Source organism: Lycorma delicatula, chromosome 2 (assembly GCF_047948215.1).
Source record: "Lycorma delicatula isolate Av1 chromosome 2, ASM4794821v1, whole genome shotgun sequence".
Taxonomy (NCBI): Eukaryota; Metazoa; Arthropoda; class Insecta; order Hemiptera; family Fulgoridae; genus Lycorma; species Lycorma delicatula.
Genome location: NC_134456.1, coordinates 226040573 through 226058762, shown reverse-complemented (window position 1 = coordinate 226058762; position 18190 = coordinate 226040573). Strand labels below are relative to the sequence as shown.

General features: G+C 31.5%; 1 protein-coding gene across 6 annotated transcripts in view; it reads left to right on the top strand.

The window, feature by feature from the left end:
• tai (basic helix-loop-helix family member taiman) overlaps positions 1 to 17938 on the top strand; it is a 735005-nt gene extending 717067 nt beyond the window's left edge. For all 6 annotated transcript variants that reach the window (XM_075357299.1, XM_075357297.1, XM_075357298.1 and 3 more), the window contains one exon: positions 13141 to 17938. In XM_075357299.1, the coding sequence (XP_075213414.1) occupies positions 13141 to 13212 (72 nt within the window). In that variant the 3' untranslated portion in view covers positions 13213 to 17938. The remainder of the gene's footprint in view (positions 1 to 13140) is intronic.
• The last annotated feature ends 252 nt before the right edge of the window (positions 17939 to 18190 follow it).

Sequence of the window (18190 nt, the reverse complement as noted above, 5' to 3'; positions counted from 1 at the left end):
TCATCATGTAACAGCTAGTCTGCCCTTGAGCAACATCATTTTTTTTTTTTCTCTGGGCTAAACACCATCTTCCTTTGCAAACTCCACAACTGGAATATCTTGCAAGCCTGGGCTGTCCTTAATTCAATCTCATTCCTAGAATCTCCTTTAACCAGCAAAAGCCCATAATTACATAACACATTTAGCTCATTCTGCACTTCAATAGCTGACAGGGCAGAGGACACAAAAGATTATTTAAATCTCTGTTAAGTCCAAAAATATACCTAAGACATTCTCAGACTCACTAGAATAAACAGTGCTCATAACCTTAACAATATCATCTTCCGTACCCTTATCTGGGCGAAAATCATACCGATTATCCGTCAACAACTTTCTAAAATTCAAACAAGCACTTATATGAAGGCTTACAAGAAGAGCTGATGGTGGGGACCTTATATTGCGTTAAGTAACAATTTAAAAACACTTTTTTCCAACAAACAGGAAAATAGCTGGAAAAGAGAATCCAAAGTACTAGCAGAAGTTCAGACAGAACAGACAAGGAGCTCACCTTGATTTCATCAAAACCTTTTTGATTTATTTCATTTTCGAAGTTTTTGAACTGCAGATTTTCTGATCTTTGCCTCTAATTTCCAGAGGTAAAACATAATAGTGAAAAGCAGCAACTTCTTCTTGGATTCGCAGAAGATATGTGGTTTCATTAATCACAATATCATCTGACAATAAAGAATAATAAAGGACAATAAAGAATTCAATAGAATATTTAAAACCTTAGCTTTATTGGAAACAACATTCTGCTTGGTTAAGAGTCAACAACAGGAACATTTTTCTTACGCTTAAGCCATAGGACTCTACACAACATTCCAAGGATCTCTGTTTCCTTGCTGCGTAACAAAAGAATGAAAAGGATCCATTTTTGATGTCCTGACCAAATAAAAATATTTAGACCTCTGCCTTTGATAGTCATCTACCAAAACTGGTTGCGTTCAGGATCATCCTCCCGCTGAGCAGCTCCTAAGATGGTTCACAGAATGTTTCAACAAAGACAACTCCAGTCCACCAAGGGGCAATTCTCTCTTGACCTAAACTATGGGGAATTGAATTCTCAGTGGTGTCGATGAAAGCCAGAGAAAATCTTTCTCTCAGGTCTTCCATTTGAATATCATCCAGATTTTGGTCTAAGACATGGAGTCTAACAGAGAGAATATTAACAAATTTTGGCCAGTCCACCTTTCTGTACAGGAAGCGCTCTGCTGAACAGAGACATTGCATCTGTAAGCATCTTGCAACTCACTAATCTACTCAAAGATAATTAATCGATTATCACAAGAACAGTCATCAACAACAGATCAAGCATTAGTGCTACTAGGAATATTCCTACCAACAGTAATGTCAGTATTTGTTAACTGAAAACATTAAACACATCTAATCCATACTGCACAACAAAGCCTTCAGCTAAGTCACCTCTATGATCTGTGACTCCACTATGCCAAAGAAGTGACTTAGCATTTACACTAGCACCTAGCAAAGTTCCAACAAGATCAAGAATTCTATCCCGCTTTTCTAAATATTTCTCAGTGGGATCTCTATACTAAAAATAAAAACTAACAATAGAAATCAAGACCATCAATAACAAGTTTTAACAGCAGCATGATGAGTATCAGAAACCTGACTCAAAAAGACACAATCAAATGCCCTCCTACATAGAACTATGGACATATTGTTGCTTCCAGTTTAATTCTGTACTGTATATGGATGTTGTAGAAGAGTTATATCGAAGGACCTCTTTTCAACAATTTCACTTAACTCAATCTGAGCAACGTAAGCACCTTAAGAATTTATCTGTCTAAACTTAGCTATGCAGTGAATGAAAGTACGTCTCAACAGCTCTCAAATAACAACCACAATCCTTACTATTGATTGAGTGCTTGCATCCTTGTGCAGCCTTCTGCAATTTATACACAAGTAGGACCTCAAACGTTTTAGGACACACTCTTCATGCTTGTAACCTTCATCAACATAATGCGTGTAGAGCGAAGCATATTGACAGAATTTTGCCTTACGACCAAATCTACAACACTTAAAACATGTTTGAACATCAATGTGCTCCTTGACTCTGCAAGAAGAGAAACCCACAAATAACCTATACTCAACAAGAAACTTGTTAAACAGACTAGGCTCAACTTCAAATACTGCATAATACCTTTGGGCATCATGTCTACTAGTTCTAAACAAAAACCTGCACTCAGACTTGAGCGTTGCCCCATCCATGTTTATGTTTTGCTCTGTATGAGGGACACAACCTTCTCCTCAGACAGGTGATATCAAAAACAATCACTTGAAGTTTTCTTTTAAGTTTCTGGTCCACCTTGACGTTCATATTTTTACTAATGACAGATTCTGAAATGACTTTTAACTGTTTCCTTGTCATCTGATACAATAACCAGACCTTTCCTAGCATCCTTTATATTACTAATTCTCAAATTTGACCTCTTGCTCCAAAAGGCAGACTAAAATTCCTTTCTAATTTCTTTAATTGTTTTTGTGAAGCCCTCCTTTCTATTTAGGAAGATGACTGCTGGTTGCTTCTGGGCTAAGCTAGCCTCCCACTTGCCTTTAAGCAGCTAGGCATAGTACTTCTGTTCTGTCATTATAGGCACAGGAATTGGTACTAGGACAGAAACTGCCTCTTTAATTATCAATGTCTTCGACTTCAGTTGGCTTAGAGGCAAGCACCTCAAATCCATTTGCCATTATTAAGAACATTGCCTTAAACTCTTTAAGCCTCAGAATCACTCATTTGCACCTTTGCAGAGGCACTTCAAGGGATTTAAAGAAACCCTAACTACTGCTCGAAACTGTCAGTTCTGTCGTACGGACAGAACTACCAGTCTTGTCTCCAGCCTTAATGAAATCACTAATTAGACTACATTTTGGTACCCGGGTGAACATATCTGGCTGACTAGTTTAGCTTTTGTCATTGGAGGAGAAGAAGGAAACATCCTCCACTCACCTCTTGATGACCTCTTCATTTCTAAACCACCTGGGTTCTCCCTTAATTTACATTTTGATTTATCTAATGGTCTGTAAGAAAATATGATTTGCATTCATATATTAATTGGCACGTAGTTAAAAATGTGGCAGATAAAAAAAAGTAAAATATTCATCTTATCATAATAGTAATATATTTATAATTGATCACTTATATATCCTGGTATAAATACAACCTTAGAACCAGTTAATTAAAACTTTCAAAATCCTTTTGTAGAAGATTTTTTTTTAGTTAAAATGTTTAAGATTTATTATTAATATACAATATATAATTTATATATATAATTTTGTGATACAAATTGTTTTAATGACATTTTAAACTAAAAAAATTGAACTACAATTTTGATAAGTTTTCCAAAATGTTTATAAATACACTTTTCCTTTTTTAGGGTAATTTTTGGCTGAATATGGATAATTGGATCAAAATATTGGTGAACTATAGCTAGGGAATACAGCCATGTACAACACTTTTTAGATTCTCTGTTAAAAAACATATCTGAAAATGTGTATAAACTGTACACATGTACACATATGTGTACATTATATATGTATTATCTTAAGAAAGAGAATAAAGATTGTTGATTGTGTTTAAACCATCCTTGTTGTTAATAATATGTTGTTAAAATTTTTTTTTTTTGTCTTCAGTCATTTGACAAATGATATTTCAAATTATATTTCTGACTGAAGGCTCGTTTCGCTTATGCCATTCGGCATTTTATATCGCTCCTGCTTCGTCCATCTTTAGTAATTCTACTTCCCAAGTAACAAAATTCTTCTACCTCCATAATCTTTTCTCCTCCTATTTTCACATTCATTGGTTCGTTGTTATTTCTAATACATTTCATTACTTTTGTTTTGTATTTGTTTATTTTCATGCGATAGTTCTTGCGTAGGACTTCATCTATGCCGTTCATTGTTTCTCCTAAATCCTTTTTACCTCTCAGCTAGAATTACTATATCATCAGCAAATTGTAGGGTCTTTATCTTTTCACCTTGTACTGTTACTCCGAATCTAAATTGTTCTTTAACATCATTAACTGCTAGTTTCATGTAAAGATTAAAAAGTAACGAAGATAGGGAACATCCTTGTCAGACTCCCTTTCTTATTACGGCTTCTTTCTTATGTTCTTCGATTATTACTGTTACTGTTTGGTTCCTGTACATGTTAGCAATTGTTCTTCTATCTCTGTATTTGAACCCTAATTTTTTTTAAATGCTGAACATTTTATTCCAGTCTACGTTATCGAATGCCTTTTCTAGGTCTATAAACGCCAAGTATTTTTGGTTTGTTTATCTTTAATCTTTCTTCTACTATTAATCTGAGGCCTAAAATTACTTCCCTTGTCCCTATACTTTTCCTGAAACCAAATTGGTCTTCTCCTAACACTTCTTCCACTCTCCTCTCAATTCTTCTGTATAGAATTCTAGTTAAGATTTTTGATGCATGACTAGTTAAACTAATTGTTCTGTATTCTTCACATTTATCTGTCCCTGCTTTCTTTGGTATCATGACTATAACACTTTTTTTGAAGTCTGTCGGAACTTCCCCTTTTTCATAAATATTACACACCAGCTTGTATAATCTATCAATCGCTTCCTCACCTGCACTGCGCAGTAATTCTACAGGTATTCCGTCTATTCCAGGAGCCTTTCTGCCATTTAAATCTTTTAATGCTCTCTTAAATTCAGATCTCAGTATTGTTTCTCTCCCATTTCATCCTCCTCAACTTCCTCTTCTTCCTCTATAACACCATTTTCTAATTCATTTCCTCCGTATAACTCTTCAATATATTCCACCCATCTATCGACTTTATCTTTCGTATTACATATTGGTGTACCATCTTTGTTTAACACATTATTATTATATTACATTATTAACACGTTGTTAAAATATTATGTAGAAATTAATTGTTCAACCATGTATTTTTGTTAAATATGGCTGTCATTTTTGAGAGTGATTTGTGCCTCATGTCTGGTTGTGGCAATAATTCATACATACTATAGCATTTAACTTATATTTTTTTTATAGTGCCTAAATTAAATAAAATTTGTTGAGTTCTTAGTAATTTATCAAGAACACTTTGTTCAAACTGGAGTGTCGATGCTTATGTGGAGAACAAATTTGAATCACATATACAGAATTAAATAAATTTTTTATCAGTTCTTTCTTTGATTATTCTAGTAAAAAATCTTTTCAGTTATGTACAGAAATTTAATTTTAAAAAATTATACAAGAAAATGCAGATTTAAATCGTGTACATGTATAAAAATTTATTGATTCATTTTTGTAGCTACGTATGCAAATAAAAACATTGTTGCGTCTGCCACCAGCTAGTCTATGGCAAACAGAAATGATTCAGACAGCGGCAGACTTCAGTTCTGATTTTGTCAATATTGCATTCAGCTGAGTTATAACTGTAATGTATGTCTCAGTTTAACATTGGTGTTTGCATGTGTTTTATGTTATAATTTTTGTCACTGTTCAGTATTTTTTTTAATTTCATTCTTAAAATGTCAGGAAAAAACAAAATCAAAGCATTATATATAGAAGTGCGATTTAAAAGTTATTGAAAATGCTGATTGTAGACTGTTGTAAAGAAAATTAGTAGAAAAATTACGATTATGATAAAACATTTCCAAAAAATTTTAAAAGAAAAATGGTTTAAAAATGCTAAAAGTACACAAAAAAAGGAAGTTTTCAACTGTATAAAGAAGTGAATGATTTTACTTAGGCTTTGCTTGAAGGTGCCTGTGCATGAAAATTGCCCAACAGCAGTAGAATTTTGCAAGAAAAATACACAAAAACTTCAAATCGACAAATCGAGACATTTACTTAGAAGCTGTGGTTAGCTGGAAAAATTCTGCCATTAAAACAATATTGTTATAAAAAATTTGTGTGGTAAAAGTGAATCCATCAGTGAAAACATAGTGGCAGATGGTCGCAACAGTTGCCATCATTAATAAAAGACTACGATCTCAAAGATATTTACAATGTTGATGAAACGGGACTTTTTTATTGAGGTTTATCAAAGTCATTGCTGTACAAAGATATTCATGTGTATGGTACTAAAAAGGTAAAACAAAGAATAGCAGTGATGTGTGTGAATGTTACAGGAGAAAAGATTCTCCATTAATAATAAACAATGCACTGCGACCAAGATGTTTAAAAAATGTCAATATGCCTGAACTGAAAGTAGAATGGTTTGCAAATTGAAAGGCTTGGATGACCTGCTTGATTTTCACAGATTAGTTTAAAAAATTCAATGAAAAAATGAAAAAAACAAAGAGAAAAGTGCTGCTAATTTTGGACAATGTCCTATGTCAGCTGAAATTGTTAAGTTTATTTATTGTTTTTACCTGCCAACATTACAAGTAAATCACAAACATTGGATCTTTGAACAGTTCAGTTTATTAAATGTCATTGTCACTGTTGAATAATGACTACTCTTGTAACAGTTATCAACTCAGTTTATAATGACTTGATTCAAAAACTTTTTTTGACGTATGTAGTGGGATATTTAAAGAAAGCATGGATTAATGTGGATGAAAACATGGTAAAAAGTGTTTTAAGAAAGGTGGTATTGAGTTTGGGATTCCTGAGGAAGAAATATGAATGAAGAAACTGTAACTCAAACTGGAAATGAAGCTTTAGAACAGCAAATCAGCATTGACACTTATGTTCACTTTAATGAAGAGAAAAGTTTGAAGATGAAAATAATCAGGAGAAAGAAATTCTGGATAGATATGCTAATGCTTCTGCTTTGAAAGATGCAGAAGAGACTTTGATAGAAGAAGATGAAGAAATCTTGACTGTTCCTTTAGATGATGCTTTAAATTGTGTTAACAAATTAAAACAATTAGGTTGTAATTTTGATGATAATAAAATTGTCAGCTTGCTTTATGAAGTTATATTAGAAAAGGAAGTGATTATTTAAAGATGAAGTCAAGTAGGCAGACTTCACTGAACGAATACTTCAAGTAGTAAGTGTTTTTAGAGGTTAGTAAACAAAATTTGTGTTAAATAATGTATTTGTTATTTACAGCATTTTTCAATGTGCTGTAAATATGCTTAATGTTTCATTCATGGTGTATGTATAATTTTTCCTAGAGCAGTTAAAGGTTCATGTTTACTAAATATTCAAGATGATGCCTTGGAATATAAATTTCCCATCCAAAATAAACTTGACATTATTAGAACATCTAATTTTTATTTACTTCTACTGTCTTATTTATGTTGTTATTTTCATACAATTAATAGATCATGGAAAGATTCAGTATAACTGCTTCAGTGATGTATTGATTTGTACAGTGGATTCAGAAAGTTACTGTGCACTGTAATTATGTACGTGTAATGATGAAACTTTCTTAATTACTACTTTGTATATTTATTTCATTATTTTAGAGAAACAAATGTTACAATAACTAGGGGAATAATTTTTATGAAAGGTGTGGAAACTGACCTCTTTCAACATCCGTACAATACTGCACATATTTAGTTTGTTTTCAAACACTTTAACCAGCTGATGTACTGGAATGTCTTGTACGTAGATATTTTGTGACAATAATTTAGTCTTTTGGCATGATCTGTGGGTTTCAGTTCTTCAACACACATTACATTGTAGAGGAAAAGTTTCAGTTCTTTTCATATAGCTTTATGTGTGGTAGCAAGTCCGATATCTTGTTGTTGTGCTAACTTATGCATTGACTTTGGTGGATTTTCAGCTATTGCATCCAAAATATCGCTTTAGTTTGTTTAGTGTAGATGGTCTTCCACTTTGATCAGTGTCTTCTACAGAGCCTGTTGCTCAAAACTTTTCAATAATAGTTCAGACTGCATTGCGGTGAGGAAAAGCAGTATTTGGAAACGTTTCAAAAAACCTGTGCTTCACTAAATCAGTATACTTGTCGCTTTCATGAAAGACGTGTTCAATGAGAAAAATTTGTTCCTCTACTGAAAAAATTATTACGTTTCTCGCAACTATTGATCCGATACATGAAACAACACGAAACTAAATTAAGCATGTTAAATCACAATTCAGCAGCACCCAATGAACCCACAGGACAACTAACCTAATGCTGAAAGAACACGATGTACCACATAATTCTAAAGCATACTGCACAGCGACTTTTCGAATGGACTGTATAATATTACAAAACCTTACTAATATTTAGTGTGGCTTGATTTGGAGATCAGCATGGAGCTGTACCACTTCGTTATACACTTAGTTTACCTGTAATTTGTTCTATCTCTGATTGCCTGGCAAAAATATTTTATTAATTAAAATTTGACAACAGAATGGTGGCAAAAAATAATATTGCCGTTAGTTTTTAGGAGTTTGACCTGGCTTCTAAATTGTCTATCTCCTGCACAAGAAAAAACTGCTAAAACTCTCGCTACTCTGACACATAACTGATCCAGCTTTTATTTAGAACAATCATTTGCAAGTATAGAATATTAATCATATTGAGTGGATTTACATGGTTGATCTTCATTTTAAAATTGTCAAATTCCAGAAAAAGGCCACAAGATAAAATAAAAAAACTAGATTGAGTTACAGTGAAATGATTCATGCAGCCAAATTCATCATATACGAGGGTAAATCAAATATAAATGGGATTTTTGTTCCTGAGTGTCTATGGTTGGTAGGACTGGGCCTGCGCTTCTAATATGTTTGAGTGGGGTCATTAGGAGTGGGGAGAGCCAGCCATTCCATGCTCTCAACATCCAATTCGTCAGTAATGCTCACAATGTCGGAGCTATAGGTGCAACCCTCCACTGTGCAACGCATAATTATAAAATTTCTTACTTGTGAAGGAGTTCAAGTGACAGAACTTTTTTGGAGATTGAATGCACAGATTGGGCAACAAAAATTTTCAAGGACTCGTGTGTTTGTCTGGCATAAAGATTTCAAGGAAGGACGAGAACGAGTGGAAAGCCAGGAACATGATCGCTGTCGTCGGACCAGTGTTACAGACAAAGACATTTGCGCAGTTTGAGACATCTTTGATGACGATCAACAGGTGAGAGTATCAGGTGACAAGTGAGAGTAATTGCAGAACAGGTTGGAATAAGTTATGGGAGCTGTCAAGCGATCACCACAAACGACCTACAGTTCTGTAAAGTGTGTGCCAGACGGGTCCCTCGCTTTTTGACCGCAGATCAGAAGTTGAGACATTTGGAAGTCTGTCAGAGACTTACATCAAGGTTTGTGAAAGAAGGTGATGCATTTTTGAGTCGGATTGTCACCTGCATCAAAACATCGGTCTACCACTACACTCCCCAGTTGAAACAAGCCAGTATGGAGTGGTGGAGTAAAGGGGAGGCAGCCCCAGTGAAAGCCAAGATCTGACTGTCAACTGGCAAGGTTCTTTCAACCGTTTTTTTTCGACCAGTGAGGCATTTTGCCCATTGATTTTTTGCATGAGCGACATACAATCAGTGCTGCTTACTATTGCGAGCTGTTGAACGAGGTGAGGGCAGCATATTACCTGAAAAGACAAGATCAACTGATTTGAGAGGCCATCCTCCTCCACGACAATGCCAGGGCCCATACTGCAGTTCTAACAGTCTCAAAACTAGAAGAAATGCACTGGACTCAACTTGATCATCCTCCCTACAGTCCAAACCTATTGTTCTGTGATTTTCATTTATTTGGGCCACCTAAAGAAGCTGTAGGAGGGTAACGATTTGAAAATGATGGAGGGATTTGTGCGCAATTGACTCCTGATGCAACCAGCTTCATTCTATGATGCTGCGGTGAAAAACCCTCCTTCTTGCTGGGAAAAGTGTATTTCTAAAGCAGGAAACTAAGTAGAAAAATAAATTATATTTGCTTTTTTATTTTTTAATTAATAAATTTTTTTAAAAAATAAAATCTGTTTATATTTGATTTACCCTCGTATTTTTAAGTATATGTTTTATTTGTCAGTATTCAAATTTACATTCAGCTACCGCAAGTGTGTAAAGTAAAATCAGAATCACAATTGGCTCTATCTGATTATATTGAACTAAAACTCTTTTAATTATTATATACCGTAGCTAAATTCAACAAGATAAGAATTTTATTTACTAAATGTAGTGAGAAATTTATAAACTAACATCTCCTGCTTAAAAGTATCAAGACGTATAAATTTCAGAACACATGGTTACTTTTTGGCCAGGACTTATGTAAAAATGCATTTGAATTAAGTGCTACAACCATAATGGTTTTAGATGATGTAGTACAAATTATATAAATCACTCCTGAAAGTATCAGCTATTTTCAAAAATAAAAAAAAACATTCTATGTCATATCCCCTTACTAGGGAAAATGAGGAATGAATTGGTTTGCTGATGCCTTTTTCATTAAGCCAAATATACATCCCAACCCCGTAGGGAGAAGACATCCACCTTGTGACGTTACCGGTCGCCACAACACCCCCTCTGTTCTGAATCCTTAGGGGCTTTACTGGAGGTCTTCTTTAGACCCTCTAACTGATTACATCTCACAGTCATCAGCCAGGCCTCGGTTGGGATGCCACTAATGTAAATGCCTCGGCAGACATTTCCATCATTAAAATACAAATCAAATTTTGCCTTCATGTAGGCCTTAAACGGATATCTTCACATCCAACCTAACATGATTCCCTCAAACTAACTGACCAGAACTGGAACCGCAGAGGCATGAACCCTGTGCCTAGTCCAGATTTGACAGCACTGTTTGTGATTGTGAATGCCTCAGAAAATGAACGAGTTTAAATTTAAACCAGTGCTACACTCATACCAATCAAAATTATGTTTTACGTAACATAGAAATTCAGACCTGCACCCGAATAAGTCAACCAGTTTAGGTCACCTAACAAGGGAATGTAATCTCATTCCGGTCCGCGCAGGAGCCAGGGACAAACCCTTGCACCCCCACCTGGTCCCATCATGGAGTCTTGCGCGTTATTACCAAGTCACAACCAGGACTGCCACCGTAAGCCAAATATATAGTTGTGTATAAGTATGCCAAACCCATCAAAATGCTGGTGGTATTCAGTCCTTCAAGTGATTCCACAGAAATTATTTTATGTAGTGGCCATCATTATCAGAAAAATCAGCTAATGACTGACACTTGTAACACAGATGCTTTTTTACACCAGTGAGAAAGACTAGGACGGATAATGTAAAGTAATGAATTAACGTATCCCTTCTGTTATGAATAATGTGTTATATACTGATTCAACTTCAGGGAGATGCAAGCAAGTAAACATTCAGCAAAATTCTTCCAACAGTGAATGTTTTACAAGGTCTTGCTGCAGGTTATAGGCTTGCTGACAGAGCTGCAGTACTCAAAATATGGCTTATGTAAATGTACATCAAAAACATGTAAATGTTCCAATTTCCTGTACTTTTCATCCTACAGTTATAAATTATAAATCTTTAACAATTGCACAGAACAAGTTATGTTGTAAATTTTGTTTAGTTTTAAATGTTATAATAAAAATGATTAAAATGCAACATTTGACATTATAATCAATTAAAAATATGAGTTAAAAGTTAGCATTTTGGAAACATATATTTAACCAGTTGGTAATTAAAAACAGTTCAAATATAGTTTTGAATTTCTATAAAAACTTTCTCAGATTGATTGAAAATATACAGAATGTCCATAAAGCCTTTCCATGATTACAAAAATTTGTTACAAAAAAACTATTACAGTTACAGCTGTGCAGTATGTGGCAGAAGAAAGAAAAAATTATCAAGTTTTTTAACTATATCAATAAACTTCAATATGTGTACCTTTTGCCACTCGTAGAATGTCCAACCGATAATCAACTTCACACCATGTGTTGGTCAACATTTCTTAAGTTATACCAGCAACAGTTATTCTCCATTTAAATGTGTCCTGATCAGGTGCAAGTGTTGCATAGACTCTGTCCTTAACATAACACCTAAGGAAAAGGTCTAAGGGAGTTATGTCTAGTGATCGTGGTGCTCAGGGAGGTGGGACTGTCAGCCCAATCTATCTGCCATGAAATGATTCATTCAGAAAATCTCAAACTGCACCATCCTGCTGGAAAACCACCCTAGGTTGCAAGTCATTTAGTTGAGGTATAGCAAAGTGTTGCAGCATATCCAGGTAATTGTTAGTTGTTATTGATTGCTCAATAAAAGAAAAAGAAGGAATCAATGATTCTATTGTGCATCAAATTGCACCACACATTCACTTGGAGGGAAATCTCTAATATTTTCGCTGAGATGTGGAAAGTAGCCTCATCTGTAAAACACATGCTGCAGGTACTCATTGTCATTATCAATTAGTTGCATGCTGCCTTTCATCCGGCCATCATTCGTCATGAGCCATCATCCGGCTGTAGATGTTGATGTTTGCAATATCTGAACTTTATATGTATGCAACCTTAGTTTCTTGTGTAAAATTTTGTGTACTGTTAACCAGGGAATCCGTAGTTCACGAGATGCACGACCGGTAGATTTGGAAGGAATCTACCGGTTATTCACATACTTGTTGCACAACCTCAACCTTCTTTTCACTACAGATGGCCACCCTGTTTGCGGAAGGCTGACAACATTTCCACTCTCCTTAAACTTTGCATACCATGCAATGATGCTATCAGGTGCTGGTTGTCTGTATTCCCTTCTAAAATTTCACTGTTAGTAATCTGTGATTTTGACTCGTGATATAACAACACACATTGCGCTTTTTGTCATGGATTGATGCCATTTTATAAAAAATTGATCACAGTGCCCTGTACTCAGCCTCTGTCTGCAACAAACAAATATAGAAAAAACTTGATAATATTTTCTTTCTTTTGCCACAAACTGCACAGCTGTAATTGTAATAAATATTTTTAATCATGGAAAGACTTTATGGACACCCTTACTTTTTTAAAATAATTTTTGGATGGATGATTACTGAACAACTGGTAGGAACAATAATATTGAAAAAAAGGAACAAGCCTGAAGATGCAATGATGTGCAGGAGTGTGGTACTTTTTTAGGCTTTCTCTGTTTTAAAAGATAAATAATATTTATGTATAATTGTAAAGTGTTTGTGTGTATTTGGTGTTAATATGATTATTTATTTATTATTTTCTAATTTTTTTCAGTCTAACATGGATGATATGTCCAGATCATCAGATCAGAAGGCATCGTTGCTACAGAAACTTTTATCAGAATAGGTGGGAAAAATTATTGTAGAAAACAGGATGACATTTAAGTGATGATTATGATTGTTGTAGTGATAGTGCAGAGGCCTTGTTTGGGGAGAGACCTGCCGACTGATTCTGTACCTCTTGAGGAAAAGTGCATTATTGTTATTAATTAATGGATTTGTTAATTAATAATACCGTTTTATTACATTTTCAATAAACAATATTATTGATATTTATGTTAATTAATGAATGTGTAAAGTAATCTGGATATAACATAATAGTCTGGAATTTCATGATATTTTCTGTTACTGTTACAGATTATAATGTTAACTTTAATAAAAAAAAAAAAAAAAAAAAAAAAAAAAAAAAAAATTACTGCTATACTATTACATTTATTACTGTTACCACTATTATTCAGCTGCTGTTATTCTGGATGACTTCTTGTCGATTATACTTTTGAAACATAAGTGTTTTTAAAGGGATGTTACCATTCTAAATATGTTATTTTCAGTGGTCGTTCCTTGATGTAGTACTATAATTGTACTAATTTGGCAGTTTTAAATATTATTATTTGCTCATTATATGTTTTTGTTAGAAATAATTTTTTCTGTAATCTGTGAATTATCAATGAAAATAGATTTATCAGTGTTATAAAATTATTGCAGTTTATGTGGCAGTGGGAATAATAAGGTTCTTAAAAAAGTTACTTTTAAATGGTTATATATACACTCACATAACCACTTTATACCCTTATTTGGTTTTAAATGGAAAAAAAAAAAAAATTGATCTACATTGAGTGATTTTTCATATTGGAAAATTATAAATAACGTTATGTATGTCTTAATTTTAAAAAAAAGAAGTATTTAAGACAGGAATTTTTAAAAATTAAATTATATACTTCATTATCTTTGCAGTCGGTGTTGGGATTAATAGTGTTAATACTTAAAAATATAATAATAGTTTTTTTTTAATTTTAGTTTGATTTTATGGTAAAAAAACATGTTTGTATATTGTTTTTGATTGGAAGTTGATCACTTTATTTATTTATTGCTTTTTTTTTGTATTTTGAAGGTTTTTTATTTAATTCTTACATAAGCATGAAGCTTATTATAGCAGAGTATGGTGTTTGAGATTTTTGAGCGTACGGAAATAATATCTAGAATTAAAATATTGAACATATCTCTTGAAGATTGTACCAATTTACCATGGCAATTTATGAGGTAGAGACCTTATTTTTCATGTGTTCAGTGCAATTAAATTAAAAAATTATAGAGATTATCATTGTTTTGTTAAGATTTTTTAGTTCATTTTAGCTATTCAAGCTAAATATTTTTTTTCATTCTATTAGATGGTTTAAATAGCTACTTTTTATGAATTAATTTTCTGAGCTTAACTTTTCATTTAAGTCCTCAGTGTAATGAATTTATTGATTATTGATTTGTGGAGTGAAGCTTTCATTGCAAGAAGAAATGTAACATAGATGGTTAAAATATAACTTCAGTGACTGTATTATAATGAAAAGCGTATATAAAAGCATTTATTTTCTAAAATGAAAACTATTGATTAAAAATAATATTAATTTTTTTTTTTTAAATTAACTATTTTCTAAGAAATTATGTTTTTCAATGAAAATATTTAGATTGCATTTGGATTTATATATTTTTTTTATTACATGCTGATTTTTAACATTTTATTTTTGCCATTATATTCTCCCCAACTTACATTTTTCCAGAATTTATTGTTAACATTTTTTCTAATTTTTTGCCTCTTTATTTCTCAAGTACCCATATCCATTTTCTATCGTACATTCTACATTTCCATTATCACCACCAAGTGTTATTCATTGGTTCTTCTTTGTCTACATTTTCATCTGCTGTACAAATTATAGAGAAAAAAATACAGTACAAATTTAGATGATAAAGCAAAATAATTCAATCGGGTTAGTAAATTTTAAAACTGTCAGTTACGTAATAAAAAACCGATAAACTTAAAAAAATTGTTTGAATTAAAAGGATTCACCAGATTTCAATCGAATAGACGTATGTGAACAGAATTTTACTCGAGAAGAAACGATAAGTTTTGTTGGTAATGTTTTACACACTGATATTAAATGACATTTAAGTACTTATATTTTATGAAAACAGTTTCTTGATGTCTATTGTTCGGCTAGTTTACCAAACTGGAGCTTAGAAAAGGTCTAAGCTCTTAAAATATAAATCTTATTTTTCCTTTACATTAATTATTCCAAACAATTATAAATAAAGTTTAATCTCACTTATAAAATATTAAATCTAACATTGTGGTAAGTTTTTTTATAGTACATTGTTGTAAGTGCAAGAAGTTTTTCACATAATTTTTAAATACTAACGTTCTCAGGTATAAATAGTATGTTACACAATTTAACTACGTGTTGGTAAAAAATTGAAAAATAGTTTTTTCAAAAGCTAGAATATACAGTTTAACAATTTATCTTCATTTTGTAAGAAAAGTAAATAAAAATCCGTGTTAGTAATGCTCGAATGTAATGATATATTGGATATAGATAGATGTTTTTGTTAAAGACAATTTTTTCATTTGATATCCTGTTTTTTTTTTTTTTTTACATATATGTTTCTGCTGTTACTGAATTGGTCTTTAAAAGCTTTCATTCATGCTTATATACTTACATAAATCTAAATCCATCAGTCTTTTAACTATTAGTTGTATATTAATTAGCAAATAATATAACTGTTGTCAAATTAATCTGTTGTATATTAAGCGTAATCTTATTTTATTTATGTTTTAAACGGGTTTCTAGAATTCCAGTTTACAAAGTATGAAACATACTTATTAAAGTATTAAAGAACAATGTTGCTACTGCCACAACTAAAAAAAGACTTGTGTAGTAAAGTTGTATTAGTCATTTTATATGAACAGTGATAAATAATTCTAATAGTAATTATTGCTACTAATGTCTCATCCCTTTGTAAATCGTGAAGTAGCGTAATAATTACTATTTTTAATAATTATTATGAATCCAGTTTTGTTCATTACATCAAGAAATGGTTGTCTTGCAGTAACCTTTTTCATTCTAGAAACGTATGTGGTCATTCTTGTTTTAATAGCAATATATTCTATTTCTTATTGTAGATAAATTTATTATTACAAAAAATTATTTTTATTTATTGAATTTTTCTATTTCATTTATTTATGGCTCTTCTGTTAAATTCTAAGGTATAAGGTAAAATTTATTTTTTTGTATTTTTAATTTTTTTAAATTTCTATTTTATAATTTGAGAAGTCATTTATTTTACTATAAATGAATCGGAAGCCTATGGAAGAATCCACAGATGCACACTGAAACCGTGAAACATGGACGCATAAGCGTGTTAAGATTGCTATATCATATTTTCACGAGCAATGAGTATAGTTCATAATTGTTATCAGATAATATATTAACATAATTTCTTTTAATTCAAGGTGACAATAATTATATCAAAAGTATTGGAACAGGTATACAGAAATTATTGAAAACGTTTTGTAGCAAAAAGTAATGGTTTTTTTGTATTTATTCAACATATTTTTTTGTGATTAGGCTCCTCATAACTAATAGCTGCGATCTATTATATTATTTATTTAAAAAAGCCCAGAAAATGAACTGAAGCTCTACATGGGCTTACAGTCGTTAGCTTGTGTTGTCCTAACCCAACACAGGTGTTGTCCTGAGTAGACTCACTTATATCCGTATAAATGTCTTATATCATGTTTATTTCAAACTAGTAGTACTTCCTTACTGCAAGACTGCTGTTAAAAACAATTTGTAAATTAAACTGTATTTTTCACTTTCATATATATAAAGCTTTTGTTTAGTATATGTGCATATATGTTTAACATTTTGAATGTTTCCTTCAATAGTTTTGATTATAAGATATTAATATATAAGTAAACTTATTTTTTTATTTTATTTTAAAATGAAGCAGGATCATAGATATAATGGCTGTGTACAGTAGTTAATATAAGACATGAGATGTATGTAATTTAGGTTTTATGAAGGTTCTTGCTCAAACATTTTTATTATTCATATTTTTCATTAAGCAGTTAATTGTATTTTTTTACATATTTGTTTCCTTTAGTATTCATATTTATCTCAGAAATAAATAATTTATTCATTTAAGCAATAGAAACAAAATATTGGTATTTTTTATCTTTGCTTTTAATTTGGTATACATGTGTAAATGTTATACATATTTATCTCTTTTTAATGCTTTATTTAGATAGCAATTTTTTTAAATTAAATTGTTGTACTTTATGGAGGAAGACTGAATATATTTATCAGGATTTTGTGCCTGCTTATCATTGAAATATTAGAAAATTACAATTTTTTACATCAGCAGGTCATTCAGTTGTAAACAGTTTACAGTTTCTTATTTATTCCATTTTTAATGATAAATTATTTTATTAATAGTGATAATTAGTGAAATCTTTATTCTAAATAACAGACCTCATGATTTTTTATGACCCCCTAACAGTTGTTACCTGTGATGTAAATTTGTATCCTTATATATATATAAATAAAATAAATATATATATATATATATATATACATTTTAATTTTTGTTGGCAAGTTTCATTTATTGCTATTTGCAATAATGTACAGTTAAAAATGTTAATTTAATTTTTTCATATTTAATAATTATGTTTAAAAAAATATTACCCAAACTTTGAAATTTACACGCATTATAATACAAATATAGTTGTGTATAACCTTGCATAAATAATTATAAATAACGTAAAATTAATAAATCGAATTAATTTTATTTTTATCAAGTAAAATAACATAAATAAAATTTATATATTAGATTCAAATATATATATATATATATATATGTAATTTTTTTAAAATAAAATATTTGTTTTTTATAAAAAATATGTAAGTATATATAAATTTAAACTTAAATTTTGTACTTAAGAATTATAACACTAATTGTAGTTTTGGTAAAGTGTAGATTTAAATCTGATAAACATT